Source organism: Rhinatrema bivittatum, chromosome 1, assembly GCF_901001135.1.
Source record: "Rhinatrema bivittatum chromosome 1, aRhiBiv1.1, whole genome shotgun sequence".
NCBI lineage: Eukaryota > Metazoa > Chordata > Amphibia > Gymnophiona > Rhinatrematidae > Rhinatrema > Rhinatrema bivittatum.
This window is the reverse complement of record NC_042615.1, coordinates 582,882,419-582,900,617: the sequence shown is the minus strand read 5'-3', so window position 1 is coordinate 582,900,617 and position 18,199 is coordinate 582,882,419. Positions and strand designations below refer to the sequence as shown.

Sequence of the window (18,199 nt, the reverse complement as noted above, 5' to 3'; positions counted from 1 at the left end):
GTGATAAATATCTTCCTGTGTTCTTGCATGAGCTGCTGAACCATAACAAGCTATATCAATTATAGTTTTCAAGAGCTCTGGCTGATTTTCCTCAATTTCTGGTCATCCTGTCTTCTCTCTCTTCTGAAGAATATTCTTAGCATTGGGATACTGTTTACACAGTTCGTTCATTCTTAATTTTTGTTTTTTATGGCTATCCGGCTTGCGATTCTGTTTTGAGATTTTTAAATGTAGCTGCTTTTCCAGTTTCCTCTTTTTATTCTCACATGCCTTTAATTGATCTGACTAATCAGAGGACAGAAGACCTGCCAATTTTCGTTTGTATATGTATATCAAGATCAGTTCGTAGCTTCTCTTGTGCAGGTGTTTTGTAATGGGTGCTTCTAGCTGATGACTATGTGGTTGTGCCTGAGCTTCAAGCTTCAGACACAGATTGGGTAACTTCATCTTTGACCTCTGTTAGCAATGCTGTTGAGCTAACTTCCACTGAAGCATTCTTGTCTGTGGAAACTGTAGAAGTCTTTCTTTCCAATCTTGCAAACATTGTTAATAACGTTCCTTTCTTCTTTTGAGCAATGGCCTTGTTTTTTTTGAAGAAGATCTTCAACTCTAGTTTGTAGGTCTGGTTCATTTTTCATATTGCTCCAAAGCTCTACCACCTCTTTTTGGAGCACAGCCTTGGATCTGTCTGGATATGTTTACAGAAATGACTTGAAGAGAGATTAGAATAGCTTATCCTTGTCCATTGTGTCTAAGAAAAAAAAATAAATTGTAAAATTTAAAGGTAAAAGGATTGGAAATTAATATAAAATAATCTATGCGATAAATGTGTTAAGTCATGTATAATAGTGAAAAAATGCTATAGATACTTTATTAGAAAATTTTGCATTATCTCCCAAACAAAAATCAGTATTAAATATATGTAAAAACGTGACATCACAGGCCTTTAACTTCCCCATCCCCCCGTCACAAAGTGTCACAAATTTCCTGACCCCCCCCCCCTTCCGCCCCTCAAGGCATGACATCCTTTATGGGCAGCCCCTATACATAAACTTACGTTTTGTCTACGTCTTTTAATGGACAACTTGACCAATAAACAGCTTGCTTACTTCTATATAAGGTAAAACCTTCGCCTCTAAAGAACTATATATTTAATTAAATCCTAGCATGCAACTTCTATATAGTTCATCATCTCTGTTTCTCTTGGCTTTAGCAGTTTCCAGCGGCCATCTTATCCTGATTTTACAAGGCAGTCTCAGATCTTTAAGAAAGATGTCAGCATAACTAACAAGGGAATCCCAGCCTGGATTCCAGAAATTTATGATGCTGCTCATGCATGGTCAGCACTGCACAGCCATGTACTACAAGGCCCTCTCACTCAGTCTTTTTCCATGGAATGAGACGTACTGTACATGTTTTTCCTGCATCAAAAATCTCTTCAAATCCTCTGTTGCAAGGCACCCTCACTAAGGATAAAATAAAGAAACAAAATATTTTCTTCTCTTTTGGTACCTCTGCCTCTTTGTTCAAAAGGCATTAGCCCAGTGTTTCCCGACCCTTTCACACCCAAGGCAAACTTACATTAACAAAACTTTTGTGTGGCGCACCAGGTTATGGCTCCTGAAAATTCCTTCATGATGTCCTCCAAGAAGATCTGCTTTTCAAATTCCACACCAAAAATGATTAAGAAAAGAACTCTCTTCCCTGCTCCAAGCAAAAGCAGTCAATTGGGTTCCTCCTAAGAGTGGGGAAAAAGGCTATTATTCTAGATATTTCTTAATCCTGAAATCTCAGAGCCCTAAACAAATTTCTGCACAAAGACAAATTCAATATGATGATGCTCACCATGATTTTGTCACTATTGGACAAAAGAGGCTGGCATTACTCTCTAGATCTGAAAAAGATGGCAATTTTCCCAGAACTCACTGTTCCAGTATTTCTGGTTCCCCCCCCACACACACACACACTTTTTTCCTTGCATTCTGTCCTCCTTATGGCATTTTTTTCAACTTCCAAATCTAAACTGTCCTATGGGACAATTTTATGATTGCCTGTGTAGCTAGTTACAAAGTACATGGACACTTTGAGCACCCGTTTTTGATGCCAGTTTTCAAACATAGATTACTCAGGTAGCTTCTCTTTGAAGATCAGCTAGCGATAAGTCTGCACACAAAAAGCCCGATGTGTTTTCCACCTGCTATTTTTGCGGCCTGCTGAGGGTGGGTGGGAGGCTTAAAATAGCTTGCATGCCCTCAGGTACTTTCTCAAACTAAACACCTCCCCCCAAGGAATGATGCCTCATTATCCAGTTAAAAGTATGCGCACTGTGGATTCAGCTGGGCTGGGAAGGGCAACTTTCAGGCTGGCCAGTTTACACGGGTAAATGACTTTGAAAATTTCCCTCATAATGTATAATAATTTACGTTTGCTTATTGTAAGCATATTCTCTAGCTCTCGTGAAGAGATAAATCGGGAGGATTTTACGCAGACCAGTGGAATTGCAGAAAACACCAATGATGTCAAATTTCAGAATGTGATGTAAATTTCAGTATGGTTGGCTGTCTTGAGGCACATGCATGGCTTTTCTTCCAGGGAGAAGAACGTAGTTTATACCAGAGTGGAATTAAAATGCCACACTGGTAAAATTGATTTTTCAGGTTTGTAAGCTCAAGAAAAGGGTAGGGGGGCCCTTAGGAAAATCAAATGCATGAAAAAATGATGAGGTCCAAATTCAGACACAGTCTGGATAGCAAAAGTAGCCAGGTAAACTTATCCAGCTAACTTTGGAGGTATATTCAGGAATGCAGTTGCACTATTCATTAGTGCCGGCTAACTTTTATGATGGGTCCTTGGCCCGACCAGACTTAGCTGGCTAAGATTTCCAGCTAGTTCTGGATAATCGAAACTTAGCCGGCTAACTCAACTCCTCTGTTATTCCCCTGGAGCATCCTTAAATATGCATTTAATTGGCTAAATTCTTTTGAATATGGACCTCAATATTTTAGGTTTTGAGGAGAAAACAAGAAAAGCTGTATGTAACTGGTTTGCAGATTTGGGAAGGGGGTATAGTAGGGGATTGGGAATCTGCCGTCACTAACAATGATACCTAGTCAGGCTCAAGATTTCTGCATCTTTTTGGCTAAGATCTAAGTACAGGATGTGAGCTAAGGATGATCCTTTCTTAGTCTTTTGGCTGAGATTGAGAACACGTATATAGTAGTTGATGGCTTAAAAAGACCCAATAGCACATCCAGTCTGTCCAAGTGTTCCCATTTACACTTCAAAGATATATTCTAGCTCCCAGCTGTAGAAGCTTCACTGCTTATAGGTAGTCACTAGGGATGTGCATTTGTCTAGGATGAATTAGACAATTTCAACAAAATTGTCTAATTCGTCCTGGTTCGGCCACCCCCAAAAAACAAAGGGAATTTCCCCAAAATTTCAGGAAATTTCATTTTTTGGGGTTAGCACGCACTAACCCCGAAATTTGGGGTGGCCAAAAAAAAAAAAAGGCCCAAACCGTGAGAAACCAAAATTTCCCGCAGCAGGCTGAACCAAAAGGTTCAGCCGAAGCACATCCCTAATAATCACGTCTTAACAATTAGTTTTTGGTTCTCCACCAACCTGGAAAGATGACCATACAAGTTCTCTCCCACCATGTCTTACCACCAAGCTTTGTAATAATCTATACAGCTACCAAAACTAGTGAGGCTATTGCCCAAACATCCAGCCTCCTGCATCTCCATGGTGTTGCTGGAAAATACCTGGATGTCGCTAGTCCCCCAGCATCAACCTAGTAGGTTTCTGTGAAGATGTGGCTGCCTCCCATGTTCTTTAGTATCGCTAGGCATTTTTTTTCTCACCTCTCCCCTTCCCTTGGCTGTTGCATGAGTGAAGGGTCATAGAATATGAGAACAGATAAAGACAGTTAGGCTCATCTAGTTTGCCCAGTTTCACTCCCTCTAAGCAGGAGTATGTCCTCTGGTCAAGAACTTTCACTGTGGTGGCTGTTCCAGATGGGGAGGGGCTGTGAAAGAACTTAGTAGATGAAGAAGCATGATGCCATAGCACAAGTATAGGTTGAACCTGATTCATCTGTGAGGTTAAGAGGCATTACCATCCCCCACCCATTTAAAAAAAAAAAAAAAAAAAGATAATCTATATGGGAGAGGACAAGTGAAAGAAGGAAAAAGCATATCTTGCTGTAGCATTTTGAGAAAAAGCCAAGTTAGGGAAGGCAGACAGTGAAGGACATGGGATGTCTATGGCAGTTGATCTATTTGTCAGTAGTTGAAGCTCTGACTGGTCAGTGAATCATTTCTGGGACATGCCATGTCATTCTCAGCACATATCTGTGTGCAGATATAAATCTATGAAATATTGGAAATGCTGCATTTTACTAGGAGTATACATGCATGTGTGTGTGTATTCAGACATTTTGGTAGCTCCCGATCAATTACATAACTTCAGTGCTTTGGGCCTTGTAATAATTTGTTTCTATAGTCACATTTGTATTCTGATGTGGCAGTGATGAAAACATGTGATACTGCTGTCCCAAACAGCACTACTTTTATAGAAACTATAAGCTTTTAAAAACCCAAATGTCTGGTGAGAATAGGGCTATCTGGGTTATGCCCTGGCTGCTTCACACTTCAATTTTCAGAAGGCAGGAGAATGAAAAGGCAGGCTCTAACACTGGCAAGTGCTAATTTTGTTTATTTTCTGTCTCTTCTTTTTGCTGTAAATGTGAAACAGAAACCTAGACAAAATTTAGAGCAAGTCAAGAGATCAAGATTGAGAAACTGGAGTGTGGTGACCTGTTTAGGGATGACCTTGGTGCCAAATGCTTGTGCAACAAACCCAGCAGTCTGTGAAATGTGGAAGCAAACAGTAAAGGGTGTCTGTGCTATGAACTTGTCCTGCTGAACCTCGGATCCATCAAGATGAACCTGGTTCGGTTATGCGTGTCCTCAGAAAAGGAAATAAAGTTGGGTGGGTTCCAGAGTTTGCAGGGTGCATCGAATGACAAAGAAATGTATCTTCATCTCTTCTATCTTTTTGTTGTGACAGTGCATAAACAGTTTTGATAGAGCGATGAATTACAACAGCTCCCTCAGTCTGCCGGACAAAACTCTGCAGTTTGTTAAAGACCACCCTCTGATGTATGACTCTGTGACCCCTATGGGGAATAAGCCCCAATTAGTCAAGCGGGATGTGAACTATACACAGATTGTTGTGGACAGGGTGAGAGCACTGGACGGCAACATTTACAACGTCATGTTCATCAGTACAGGTATGGTTGCCAGAAATGTGTTTTATAATATTTCTGTTTGTGTGTGAGTGCATTATGACATGTAATCTGTGCCCCGGGAAACCGAAAAAGGCAAAGGATAAATCATACTCCTCATATGGGTGCAGCACAGAGGGTGTGGTACCTTGGGAGGGGGAGGGAAAGTGGCTGCTGCAACTGTGGTGGTTCCTGTTACCCTGCAGGCAGTGCTGAGGGGAGTGGAGAGGGCGCTGCTCCATCCCTTGGACAAGGGAAGAGTGCCTGGGGCCACAGATTCAGTTGCAGGTAATGGGAGGGAACTCCAGGGTTCAGAGGCCCCGGCTGGTGTGGAATGCCCCCTGGAAGTTTTAAGGCAGCAGTTGCTGCTGAAGAATCTTTTACCAGTTGTTTTCTTAATAAACACATTTTATTTTTTTTTTTCCTTTCTGCCTGTTCAAGCCCATGGCACACCTTCATTAACAGAAATGTTGTGTGACACACCAGCCTCATGCAAACAAGGAAAGGGTTTATGTGACCTATAGAAGAACTAAGGAAGCACGGCAAGCCCCACCAGTCTTCCAGATTGTAAAACAAAGGGAGATGGGGGGGTAGAGACGCACATGGGCCCATCACGATGGAGCAGCATTCCAGCGGTTGTTAATTGACGCGCCTGTGTAAGGATATGAGGGTCTGGCATCTCCCCCACACTACCAGCTGTAAGCGGGTGTGTGTGTGTGTATGTTTTATTTATATAATCTGTACATATTTAAATGTACATAGAGACAGACATGTGTGCACACAGCATGCAGATAACTGCTGCTGGTTTTCTCTCCAGCTATACCTGATACATTTTCTCCCGCCATCTCCATGGCGCCCCCCCCCCCCCCCCCCCGGCATTGGAGGATACAGTGCTAGCTGTGTTAATGGGCTGTCCACAGCTTCAGCACGTCTTTCAGTAAATGCTTTCTTGGGCTCCAGCCACAATTTGGCCCCGCTGTTGAGCAGAGAGGGTGAGAGAGAGAGAGAGAGGTCTTGCCTCGGCAACCCCTTCCTCTCTTCTCATGTTACTGTCTTGTTTCACTCTGTCCACTCTCGGCTCTCTTTCATCCTGGGCACATCACCCACCTGCTCTAGCAGCTCACTGTGATGATGCTCCTTCTCATCGGTATCTGTGCAGTTCTGTTCCTTTCCTACCTTTCTTCCTTACACACCTGGACTCCTCTCTCACTCGTGTTCCCTCAGTTTCTCACTACAAGCACTTCTCCCCACTCTGGACTTCAGCACCCTATTTATCCATGTGCAGGAGAAGACAGAAGTCTGTGCGGTGTGGGCAACCAGCTCAGTTAATTACCGTGGCTGCCACTGGACGGTGGTGCATGTGGCTGACATACTTATCCCAATGCTGCTGCTGCTGCTCCCAGCATTCGGAGTGAGTCGCATCTGGTGCTCAGTGCACTTTCTCCTCCTCTCACTTGGGATAAGAGAGAATGTAGCAATGTGTGTGCTACAGAAAACAGGGCCTAGTTGTCCATGCCCTGCATGCTGCCTATTAAGTCCCACACTCTGGGGGCTTATAATGTAGCTAAGAACGAGAGATGTGTGTGATTATACGTGTGCTCAGAAAGAATCTCTTGTACATTTGAGGCCTACTGCTGGTGTATCTTGTTGCTGCGAGGCGCTGAGAGTAGAGCCCGGGTGCTGGTCTGGCCCTGAGCGTCAGGCAGCAGTGATTTTTCTGTGGCACACCTAATCAAGTCTGATGGCACAGACCTAGAAAGCACTGCCTCCCCAGAATTGCCATTAAGTCTGTTTTCCAGGGACCACCTGCTTGACAGTGCACAGTACAGGGCTGGCCCACTTAGGTGTGTATATATATTTTTTTTAGCTGTATCCTAATGAAGATATCAAAGCCTGTAATGACAAGAAAATCTAGGAAACGCAAATTGTTCTCATACATTAATGGCATGCAACTGTATCTAAACCAGGCCTGCAAAGTACAACAATATATCATGTGAGTTTCAGTTGGCAGCCTACATGCATAATGAGCAGGAGAACTCTGCTTACTATTTCAGATGAAGGAATTCTGCACAAGGCTATTAACTCTGAGCACGGAATGCATATAATTGAAGAAATAAAACTTTTCTCAAGTTCGGAGCCTGTTCAGACGCTGCTGCTGTCCTCCAAAGAGGTAAAACTGATCTGGAGAATTAAAATTTCAACTTCCTAAGTTGTGCAAGTTACCTTGTGTGTGTTTGACTGGTGTACATCTGTGGAAGCCTTCACTTTCTCATACATCACATAGTGGTCTTTAAGACCAGCATTGCAATTCTGAGTATCCTGAACCTGTTGGCCCATTTGCTCCAATCTGCTCCCCTACTCTTCCAAGGCTTGCTCATGCCACCAAACGTAGGCCTTCAGCTCCACAGAAAAACTTAACACCTTGTCAATCCCCTCTGGGTGAGAGACTTTAGTTATAATAGTTGTCAGAGACTGTAATGTAGCCACCTAAGGTACAGCTGGTAACATATTTGGTTCCCTCCGGTGATTCTATCATGCCCACAGCAGTACCAAGGCCACTTGAGAGGAAATGTAGTTTACCTTTCTCCACTGGTCCATCACTGTCCTCAGCATCTATTCCAGCTACAGATACCTCTGAAGGACTCCTTCTATCTCCCCTTGTGTTTGGGGCTAAAGGCGGAACCGCCTGAGCAGCTTCCCCCAAAAATGCTGGTAGCTGTATTGTTTCTGCTGCAAGGACGATATCCAGCTGCTGCTCCTGGAACCGCTGGTGTACTGCAAACCTTGGGGCTCAGCGAAGCTTCTGCTTCGGAATAGGCAGATGTTAGTTGGTCAAGCCCAGACACCAAGATAGAAATCTCTTTAAACAGGACTGAAGAAGCTAAATGCATGGTAGGGCATGGGTTCAGCGAATAAGTCTCTTTTTGTGCTTCACTATTATATCAGAGGACAAGAAAGCAGAGAACAGGAGCTCCTCTGATTCCGTGCACACACCAGACACTTTCTTGAATCTCCACTTTATACATTCTTGACTAGCTTTCAAGCGTTAAAACTATGTTCATCCGTTTAGTGCTAAATGAAATTACTTTTGTCTCGAAAGCTTTCCCAAGTTATATTTTCATTGCATTTTACCTTGCACAGTAGTTGTCAAATGATAAGGCCTCTGATCTCCCAGCCCCCTGATTTTCCTCCTTTGCATTTACCACTGCTCTCCGCTGTTAGGAATTTCCAGGCAACCGTCACATCTCCTCACATTTCTTCTGAGTCTCCCTCCTGCCTCATATCGTGACCCTTCTCTTACCTTATTCAAATATCTATCCTGTCCCCGCCTTATTTCTTCTGCTGGGTACATTTCGAGTGCTTCAAGCCTTCTTGTGTAGGCTTTGTGTTGCCGGGCTTGGTCGCTCTCTTCTGAACTGCTTCATTTTTGTCTGTGCCCTTCCAAAACGTGGCCTCCAGAACTGAACACAGTACTTAGGATTGGCTGTCACCGGTGACTTGTACAAGAGGAATGTTAACTTCCCTTTTCCTCTTGGTGTTACCTTCCCTAATGAACTTGGACATTTTAGCACTGGTGCACTTGTGACACAGCATCCTACCTATCTGCTTTGATCAACCCAAAACATTATTTCTGTACAGTTTTTTGTTTGTATAGGTTGTCCATACCACTGCAAGAAAAGTTTGCATTAGCTTTATTACAGAAGTAGTGGGAAAGAAAACAGGGCCAGGCACAAGATTGTGGCAGCTATAGGCAAAATTGGACCAGCAAGTGAGGAGAAGAAGGAAAGGAGTTACCACCTTCCTCCCTGGAGATCAGAGAAGCAGGGGAGAGCCCCCAGAGCCATGACGGTCCTCCTTCAAAGGCACATGGCCCAAATGCCAGCAGGGCAGACTCTTCTTTGGCCCGGTTATTGGGTGCTGCCTTCATTTGGCACTGTAGGCAGTTTTCAGGCCTAAATCCAGGCCTGAAAACAATGAGTACATGTGTTTAAGCTGGCCTGAAATATTCTACACTATGTGGTCCATATTCAAAGACTCTCTGCATGGGTAAGTTACCCGGATAACCTTAAACAATGAACTTTCCCACATAAAAGTGCCGCATAAGGTAGCCGGGTAAACTTACAACAGTGATTTATCTGACTAGAGTTCCCCAGCTAAAGTTTCACCATGCCCTGAGAACACCTCCAGTGCCACCTCCGTTTTATACCGATGAAATTTTGTATGGGCATGGATTTGCCTGGGCACAATTTACCCATGTGGGGGGGGGGGGGGGGGAATAATGTAAACCCCGAAGATTGGCCCAGCTTACTCCCTATGTTAGCTATACACAGCTTTTGAATATGGAGCTCTCTGGTGCTTTCTTGCCTGGAAAAGGCTTTTCTTGTTAATGGTATCCATCCCTTGGCAGAGGGGCGATGCATACTTCAAGTCCGTGCAGGATGGGAATTCTGGAGGCAGTCCACATGCGGTGTACAAGGAGGGGGTCAGCTGTGCTGTAGAATTTGAGAATCAGAAAATTTCCATTCATAGCATATTTTACAATGTTGGTTTTTTTTGTTTTTTTTTAATGGAAATCAAATAAACGAATCATGCTTTCAGGAACTAGTTAAACACATTTTTGAAAGTCAGTCACTTCTACCTTTCTTATCCTTGAAGTGTAACCCTTTTTTGGGGCACATAAAAGGACAGAGGTTCTAGTGCTGGTTGAGGAGATTAGCACCAACCTCTGCGGATTCAAAGTCCTACAGTGGTTAAGCAGATGATGTAGTGGATTTGGTCCAGAGACAAGGGCTATATAGTTTTGTTACAAGACAGGTAAAATACCTGCCAGGGTTTCCTTTCTCTGTGACTCATCTGACTGCAGCCCGAAAACCACAAGTCCTTCACTTTTTTCTGAACGGAGATTCACTCTTACGAGCCTATGCCCTGGGATTAAGCGAGCAATCTCACTTGAAAGAGTATCTTCAAAACAATAGGAATTTTTATTTCCCTTTCTGGGGTTACTAGCACTTAATAGAAGAATAATAAAAAGCTACAAACATGGATTAATTCACAGGAAGCTCACAACAAAAGTAAGCATTTCCTGGTTAAAGCATATGCTCTAACCCGTTAAATTATTTGTATCATGTTATATTTATTCTTCCTGCCTCTATCTTCCTTCCAGCTTGTCCTTAAGCCTCCAAGTTTTCCATACCTTGTTGATTGTAACTTTGACTTATTCCTTTTCCTTTGTTATCTATTATTTACCAGAACTGTTACCTCAGTTTTTACCCTTTGTTAAAATGTAAACCGATCCGATATGGTTATCTACTATGAGGGTCGGTATAAAAAACTGCTAAATAAATAAATAAATAAAAAATACACACTATAATTTCTCATCTTCTTTTGGAACTCCAGGATGTTAATTCATCCAGTTTACTTTGTAGAAGCTTAGCTACTTCCTGAAACAATGATATTCAGTACTTACATCCCCCCCACACACAACCCTTCTCAGTAAATGCTCTGGACCAAGTAACAGGATAGCTTAAGATGTATTTGTTCTCCCTGATTTCTCCTGGGTGACCAGGCGGCACTGCCCAGGAGTGTAGTGGGTGCCCACTGGAGGCATGGCCTTGCTGGATACCCATGCAGGCCCCACCAGAGAGTAGCTCTCTCTCAACTGGGCTGCAGAGAAGGAGAGGGTTTCCCAGTCCATCCCCATTGCTACTCCTACCAGAACACATTCATGCAAAACCCACAAGCACCAGTTTATACTGGACTAAGGCACATGTCCCTAGAGGTCTCTTCCCGAACACTTCCTTAAAGAGAGAAACCAAATCCCGCATCGTAAACATCTGCACTAGTTCACCAATAAACCAAAAGTAGAGGTTAAGTGAAAAAAAAGTGAGCAATATTAGGGGCATACTTCCAGCAGCAGGGAACAGATTCAGGGCCTGGGCCACAGATGTGAAGTAGTTCAAGGTGGGGGCAGGGAAATTGAATTTCACTGTAGTCTTGGTCAGGCAGAAGGAAAAAAAAGAAGTAAAATGCACCACGAGGAAGAATCACCAAGCAGTGAGAGAGAGAGAGAAGGCGCCATGGAAAAACTAGCAGTGACTGCTCTTTTTAACCAGCGCAGGCTGGCTCATAGCCTGTTAAAAAAAAAAAAAAAAAAAATATATATATATATATATATATATGTATTCTGCATCAACTCACACTTTTTCAATTATATATATATATATAATTGAAAAAGTGTGAGTTGATGATTCATATATAAAAATAAATGTTTAGAATTCTGTAAATGAATGTTTATTGATATTATTATTGATCGTATACCTTTGTAATACATTTTGCAAAATATGTTTCCTGGTAGTGGATTTATATTGTTATATAAAAAATAATTAGTAAAGGGAGAGAGTGCTCTTATCCCACTCTAGTTAGTGTTGTTTGTAGTAAATGGTGAGAACCATTTACTACATATACTACATATACTACTATACTACATATACTACATATACTACATATACTACATATACTACTATACTACATATACTACATATACTACTATATATTGCCTAATTGTTTAATATATATATATATATATATATATATATATGAATTAATTTTATTCTCAGTGCTTTCTTATTCAACTAAATTCATACAAGGTGCTGCACTCATCTAAGATCTCTGTTATATTAAATCTACATGGGGGCCTTTGCAATAAAAGTCGTGCTATATTACATTCACATAATGTTGGCCAGTTAAGTTCAAAACTTTTTTTTATTAAAGAGAAAACCATACATAAAGTACAATTACTGGTTGCAAAACAGAGAAACAAGAAGGAGTGAAAATCTTTAAGTTGAGCAACACCCCCCGCCCCCTCCCTCTGAGGGGTTCTGACGAAATAAGGGCAATATCATAAACCTGATGCAATATTAATATAGAAAGTGCCCATGATCGAAATGTCAGTACAAGCAGAAGTCATTCAGTGCAATACTCCTTGTTTTGTGTGATAGTGATTGGAAATATTGGTCCTATATTTTCAAGAACCTTTTTTCCTAGACTCATGGGAATTACATTTTTGTCTAAATATTGAAAAAAAGACTCTCACTAAAAGTTAAGTAATGTCTTTTTTTTTTTTTTTTACAACTCTATTAATTTTCAGGTGTACAACATAAGAATATACATAGAATCAAATAACAGTAATGCAGTGAGGTACTCTTAAAAAAAATTGCATATTTAAATGGTCACTAAGAGTAACGTCTTTTCTTCGCAATGAAAAAACATGTCAACACATGATGTGTTGACACATTTGACAACACTAGTCACATTTTATTTATGTGCAGTCAGCTTCCCGATGTTATGAAGGTCATCATATCATTTATTTCATCTCTTTTCTATCAACTAGAGATTTTGCAGGTTAGAGAATGTGTATTTTAGAAAATGTACCTATATCATATGCGTGAGTTATAAAATACTAGTGTAGATCTCCTCATAGCCATATACACGCATATATGCTGCCATGTTATACTCCCTATTATACTCCCTATTTTTATGGCACGTTTCTCTTAAATCTAGTGTCTGGCCTGTAAGTAGGCCTAGAAGTGTTTATGATCAAGGTCAAATTCCTGCTTCAGTTTCTGGAAGGACTTCACCAAGCCAACATCATTGATAGCCCCTTAGGGCTGAATCCCTGGCAAGAAAACCCACTGAGAGGTTCTGCTCTGCAGCTGTAATTTAATACATACCATTTCCAAGATTTCAACAATTGTAAAATAAGAGGACTACCTCTTTCGCGTATTGACAACTTTGGGGGGGACCCTTGGAGAACTAAACAAGAATCTAAAGGTGAAAGCAGAGCTCTCTCCATAGAAAGAGAAGCATAAAAAATTGTATCCAACCAATCCTCCAAATGGCGAAGATTATATGCTAAAATATATAAATTTAGTGAGTGAGACCAATACCACCATTATCCCACTTTCCCGTCAGTTTAGCTAAAGTAATTAGAATTTTGTCTGGTTTCCATATAAATTTTTGAAGAAAACACTCTATCTTTGTCAAATTGTTCTTCAAAAAATAAAAGGCTATATTTAGAAAAAATACAGCCATTTGGGAAGTATCATCCAAAATAGTCATTCTGCTTGTTAAAGACAAGGGAAAGTCTGCTTATTTTTGTAGCAAGGATTTAGTAGACACATACAAGGAATTTGACTCTCTATGACTGTGCTGGTGCTCTATGCAGGATAATACCCAGGTATTTAAAGGACTCCCCTTATCCACTCCACTGGGAAATCAGAATCCCATGGCATCTGTATCAAATCCTGCATAGGTAGAGCCTCAGATTTATCTAGAATCAGTTTTAAGCTAGCAAGCCTTCCATATAAGACAGCCAGTAAAGAATCTGCTATATGAAGAAAAATATCATCTAAGGCCACTAACTTAAAGAAAGACGGATGTAGATGTCCTAAAGAAATCCCCACTATTTTTCATTGACTCAAATTTTTGGGAGGAGAGGCTCAAGAGCCTAGACAAAGTAGAGGCGAAAGATTGTAACCTTGATGCTTGCCTTGTTGTAATTTAATAAACCCTTGAGTAAGGTACCTTTAACACTGAACTGATCTGAACTAAGCCCTCCATTCCAAAAGCCTTTGAAGATTCAAATGTGAAAATCCTGTCAAGCGTTTTCAGCATCCAGGCTTAACAAAATAGATGGTGTCTGCTTTCATTTACTAAATGCCATAGATGTTAAAATCTTCTGTACATTCAAAACAGAATGCCCCCCTTTAACAAAACCAATCTGCTCTTCTTGAATCAAAAGGAGGACAACCTGCAGCAACCTATTAGCCAGAATTTTCATAAGTTTTGCATCAAAGTTTAGCAAGGATGGAGGAGGGAGCGCATCAGTCTTGCTCTCTGTGCTTTCTCCAGTCCATCTCTGCAGCCGGAGGCCCTGTCCGTGGCGCAGCGCCAGTGGGGGGGTAGCCAACTCCCGGCTCATAAGGAAGTATCCTATGGCACGCCACCATCAGCGCACTCCTAGGCACCTCTTTTTTTTTTTCTTCTTTGGAATTTTTAATTTATCTCTGTAGGAGCATTTTTGCTGATCTAGGGTACTTGCTCTTTTTTTTCCATTTTTATGGTTAAAAGAAGGGGCCGTTTCATTCTTCTGGCCCTCCCTCTGACTTCTCAGTTAACTCTGCCTTAGGTTTTTGGGGCTATGGAGCAGCTTCAGTCAGGAGCATTTCTCCTTGCGGACCCTGCTGAGGAGACAGCTGTGAACCTGCCAGAGTTTGGGACCACACTTAGCCCTGACAATCATCCTCCACCTCCTTTGTCGATGAATACGAGGAACAGTTCTAGGACTGATTTCTCAGTTGAGAGTGCGGTTTCCTCATTGCCTATTACTGCTTTCCCACAAGCTTCCAATATTTGTTAACCGGGAGTTGTATGGAAGTCAGGTTTGGAAAGACCTGCAACAATTTACCCTCAAGGATGTTTGGAAGGCAATCACCTTCTTAGAAAAAACTGTGAGTAAAAGATTGTATAATACTAATTCCTCGTTAGATTTGGAAAAAGGTCAAATTGTTGTACTACAAAAGTTTCTATTGAAAATGTTGAAAAACACCAAAACTCTAGAATCTGATTTCTAGTCTTCAAGAATTTAAAATTGCAACGGTTACAAATAGTGCTATGATTCATAGACATTTGGAATTTTTGAGATTGAACCTAGTTTCCTTAATCTATGAATTCTTAATTTTCCTAAACTCCCCTCTTCTTTCTCCCTTTGTGATTCCAAAAATATATGAAAAGAGGGCCTAGGAATTGCTGAGGAATCTCTTCCTTCTCGGACTAAGATTTGCCGTTTAAGGTTAAACAAGACGCTACAGCACAATTTACCTCTTCTAGGTCAGATGGTTTAAATCTTATACATTTTATTGAACAGTCCTCTGTTGTTCAAGTTAGAGCCACATTATTCATTACTTGTGCTTCAGAGAGGAAAAACAATCTTATGATGAGGCTTTATCTTCTGTAATAGGAATTATTTTTTTATGAGTCAGAAGGTCTGGGTTTCCCGGATGTCTGTAAGCAGACCCAAGGCAAGAGGAAGGCTTTTCTCCAGCTAAGGATACTGTGATGGCGAAAGGGGGTATTTTTTTTTCTTAAATACCCAGCAAAATGTATGGTTAAGATCTTGGATCACATTATTTAGATACTAGGGGGTTGTTTGGCCTTCCACATCTACTCCTGAGATATATGATTAGACAATAATTAGTTTTTGTACCACTTGACCAGTATATTTTTTATGATTTATTATTTGCCTATGTGACATTATCTCCAGCTCTCCTTCCTCTCTGGTGGTCTGTTGAAGGTTATTTGTTAATAAATCTTATGTTTCTTTTATTTTCCTTTGAAACTATCTGTTTGCTATGGAGATTGAATCTTAGCAGTGCAAAGAAGGAGGGAAAATTAAAATCACTATAGTTTCATGTAAGTGAAAAATATATAGTAGCTAATACCAACTGTTTAATTCCCTCCCACCCTACCCCTTTACCCAGCCACCCCAGGGTTTGTTCTACTAATATAGTCTGTCTGGGATACATAATTGGTAGCAAGGTAATTTGGTAATTCTTAAGGTGTTATCTATCATATCAAATGAGCAAAATGAGGACTATCCAATGTAACAACTGTAGAGCCTTTATCTTGAGGCAAACCTGTAAACTTAGGGCTTGCCCCAGTTGTTCAGAACTCTCCGCCATGAAAAAGGAGTTGGCTCACCTTAAAGCTGAATTAGCTGCAATAAAGAAAGGATCATCAACCACCAAGAAATCCTCATCCACTTTACAGAATGCAGGAATTGTTTCCCCATTACCACAGATAATTCAAAAGCCCAGATAAAAAGTGGTTCTCAGGAGGCTCAGGTAGAATAAGACCTGTGACCCAAAGTCACCCATTCTTCATAAATGTGCAACCCACATGCCCCCCCCCCCCACCTTACACACAGCAAATAGGAACCCAAGAACAAATGGATTACAGTGGACTCTGGCAGACCAAGACCTGTGAGACAGAGACACACCTCTGTCAAGTGTACACAAGTACAAAATACCTTCTCTGTATTAAATAATGAAGAAGCTCTAGCGATAGAGATTGAAGTGGTATCTGAAAAGAAGAAAGAAATCCAATGCATGCAGAAATTCAATAATACAGCCAATAACCATAAGAGAAAGCTTGTGCTGGTGACTTAATCATCAGAGGCACTAATATGGGAATTCTTTTAGAGAGAAACACTATAGTTAAGTCTTCCAGGCTCATCGGCTAGGAGAAATGCTATTCAGATAGTCAGTGCAATCCAAGAAGAAAGTAAGAACTTTGAAGTTGATATCATCTATATGGGAACCAATGACCTTGCTAGAAACAACAACCTCCAAGAGGTACAAAGAGATTTCCAGACTCTGGCAAAGCAGATTAGTCACATGGCGAAGACTATTGCTTTTTCAGAAATGACCTGTTCATGGAAAGGGGAAAGAGAGGCTAAGCCTTATATATAACTTTACTGTATGGCTCAAAACTTGGTGTAAGGAACAAAGTTTTGGATATATTGGGGGCTGGGGCCATGTATGGAACAATAAAAGGCTCTATGTCAAAGATGGCTTACATCTGTCTGTGGCGGGGAAAAAAGGATCCTATGTGATAAATTCAAATCCCTTGCCATAAGGCATTTAAACTAGAGAACAGAGGTGGCAGAAGGAAACTGGAATGTCACCCTCCAAATCTCAAAGAAATGAGTGAACGGGATAACAAAAGTCAGCTGAGTAAGGCACTAAAGAGATCCAAGAAGTGCAGTAACCTGAAGGAGAGAGGCTGAAAACCTATGAGTACAAATGCTCCTAGTCTGGGCAATAAAATCCCAGACCTACAGGCCCTAATGGTGGAGGCGGACTTGGACATTGTTGTTATGGAGACTTGGTTCATATATTCTCATGATTGGGATATGGCCATACCGGGATATAACTTGTTAAGGAAGGACAGAGGAAAGCAAATGGGGAGGAGTAGCTCTTAGTCAAAAACAATATCCAAGCAACTGAACTGCAAGGAATGTGGGGTAGAGAAGAAGCATTATGAAAGGTCCTAAAAAATAAAGATGATGGTGCATCCATTTTTACTGGAGTAGTTTTCAGGCCTTCGACTCAAATGGAAGAACTAGAAAGAGATCTGGTCAAAGACATCCAGAAGGTGAGAGAGAAGGGATAAGTGTTGATGGCTGGAGATTTTAATCTGCCATACATAGCCTGGAAAATTCCTTCAAACAAATGGTAATGGAACCCACGAGGGAAGATGTGTCACTTAACTTGGTGCTCACTAATGGGGATAATGTCTCTAATGTCCGGGTGAGAGCCCACCTCACAATAGTGATCATCAAACAGTATAGTTTGATATTGCATATAGAATGCAGAGACGTCACACGAAGACCTGGATTTTGAACTTCAAACAAACAGACGTTTTCAAAATGGGGACATACCTGGAGGTAGATCTAGAAGACTGGGAGAGAATGGGAGAGGTGGAACAGCAGTGGGCCAAACTAAAAAAGAGCAATTACAAAGGTAACAAATCTATATGTTAGAGTAAACAATGGTAAAAGAAATAAGAAACCGATCTGGTTCTCAAAGGAGGTGACTGATAAAACAAAAGCAAAAAGAGCAGTGTTCAAGAAATATAAAGAATCCCAAAAATGAGGAACACAGGGAAGATTATCTGGTGAAACTGAGGGAGATGAAGAAGAAAATCATGAAAGCTAAAAGTCAGGCGGAAGAAAGAATTGCCAAAGAGGTAAAGAGAGGTGACAAAACATTTTTCAGATATATTAGAGAAATAAGAAAGGTCCAAAGTATAGTGAAATTGAAAGGTGTGGAGAAAGATGAAGAAAAGGCAGAA

The 18,199-nt window shown here is 41.1% G+C and overlaps 1 protein-coding gene across 5 annotated transcripts in view; it reads left to right on the top strand.

Moving 5' to 3' along the window:
* The window catches only part of LOC115100224 (semaphorin-4D-like), a 434,534-nt gene that overhangs the window by 307,845 nt on the left and 108,490 nt on the right, over nt 1-18,199 (top strand). For all 5 annotated transcript variants that reach the window (XM_029618594.1, XM_029618567.1, XM_029618577.1 and 2 more), the window contains 2 exons: nt 5,071-5,293; nt 7,342-7,457. In XM_029618594.1, the coding sequence (XP_029474454.1) occupies nt 5,071-5,293; nt 7,342-7,457 (339 nt within the window). The remainder of the gene's footprint in view (nt 1-5,070; nt 5,294-7,341; nt 7,458-18,199) is intronic.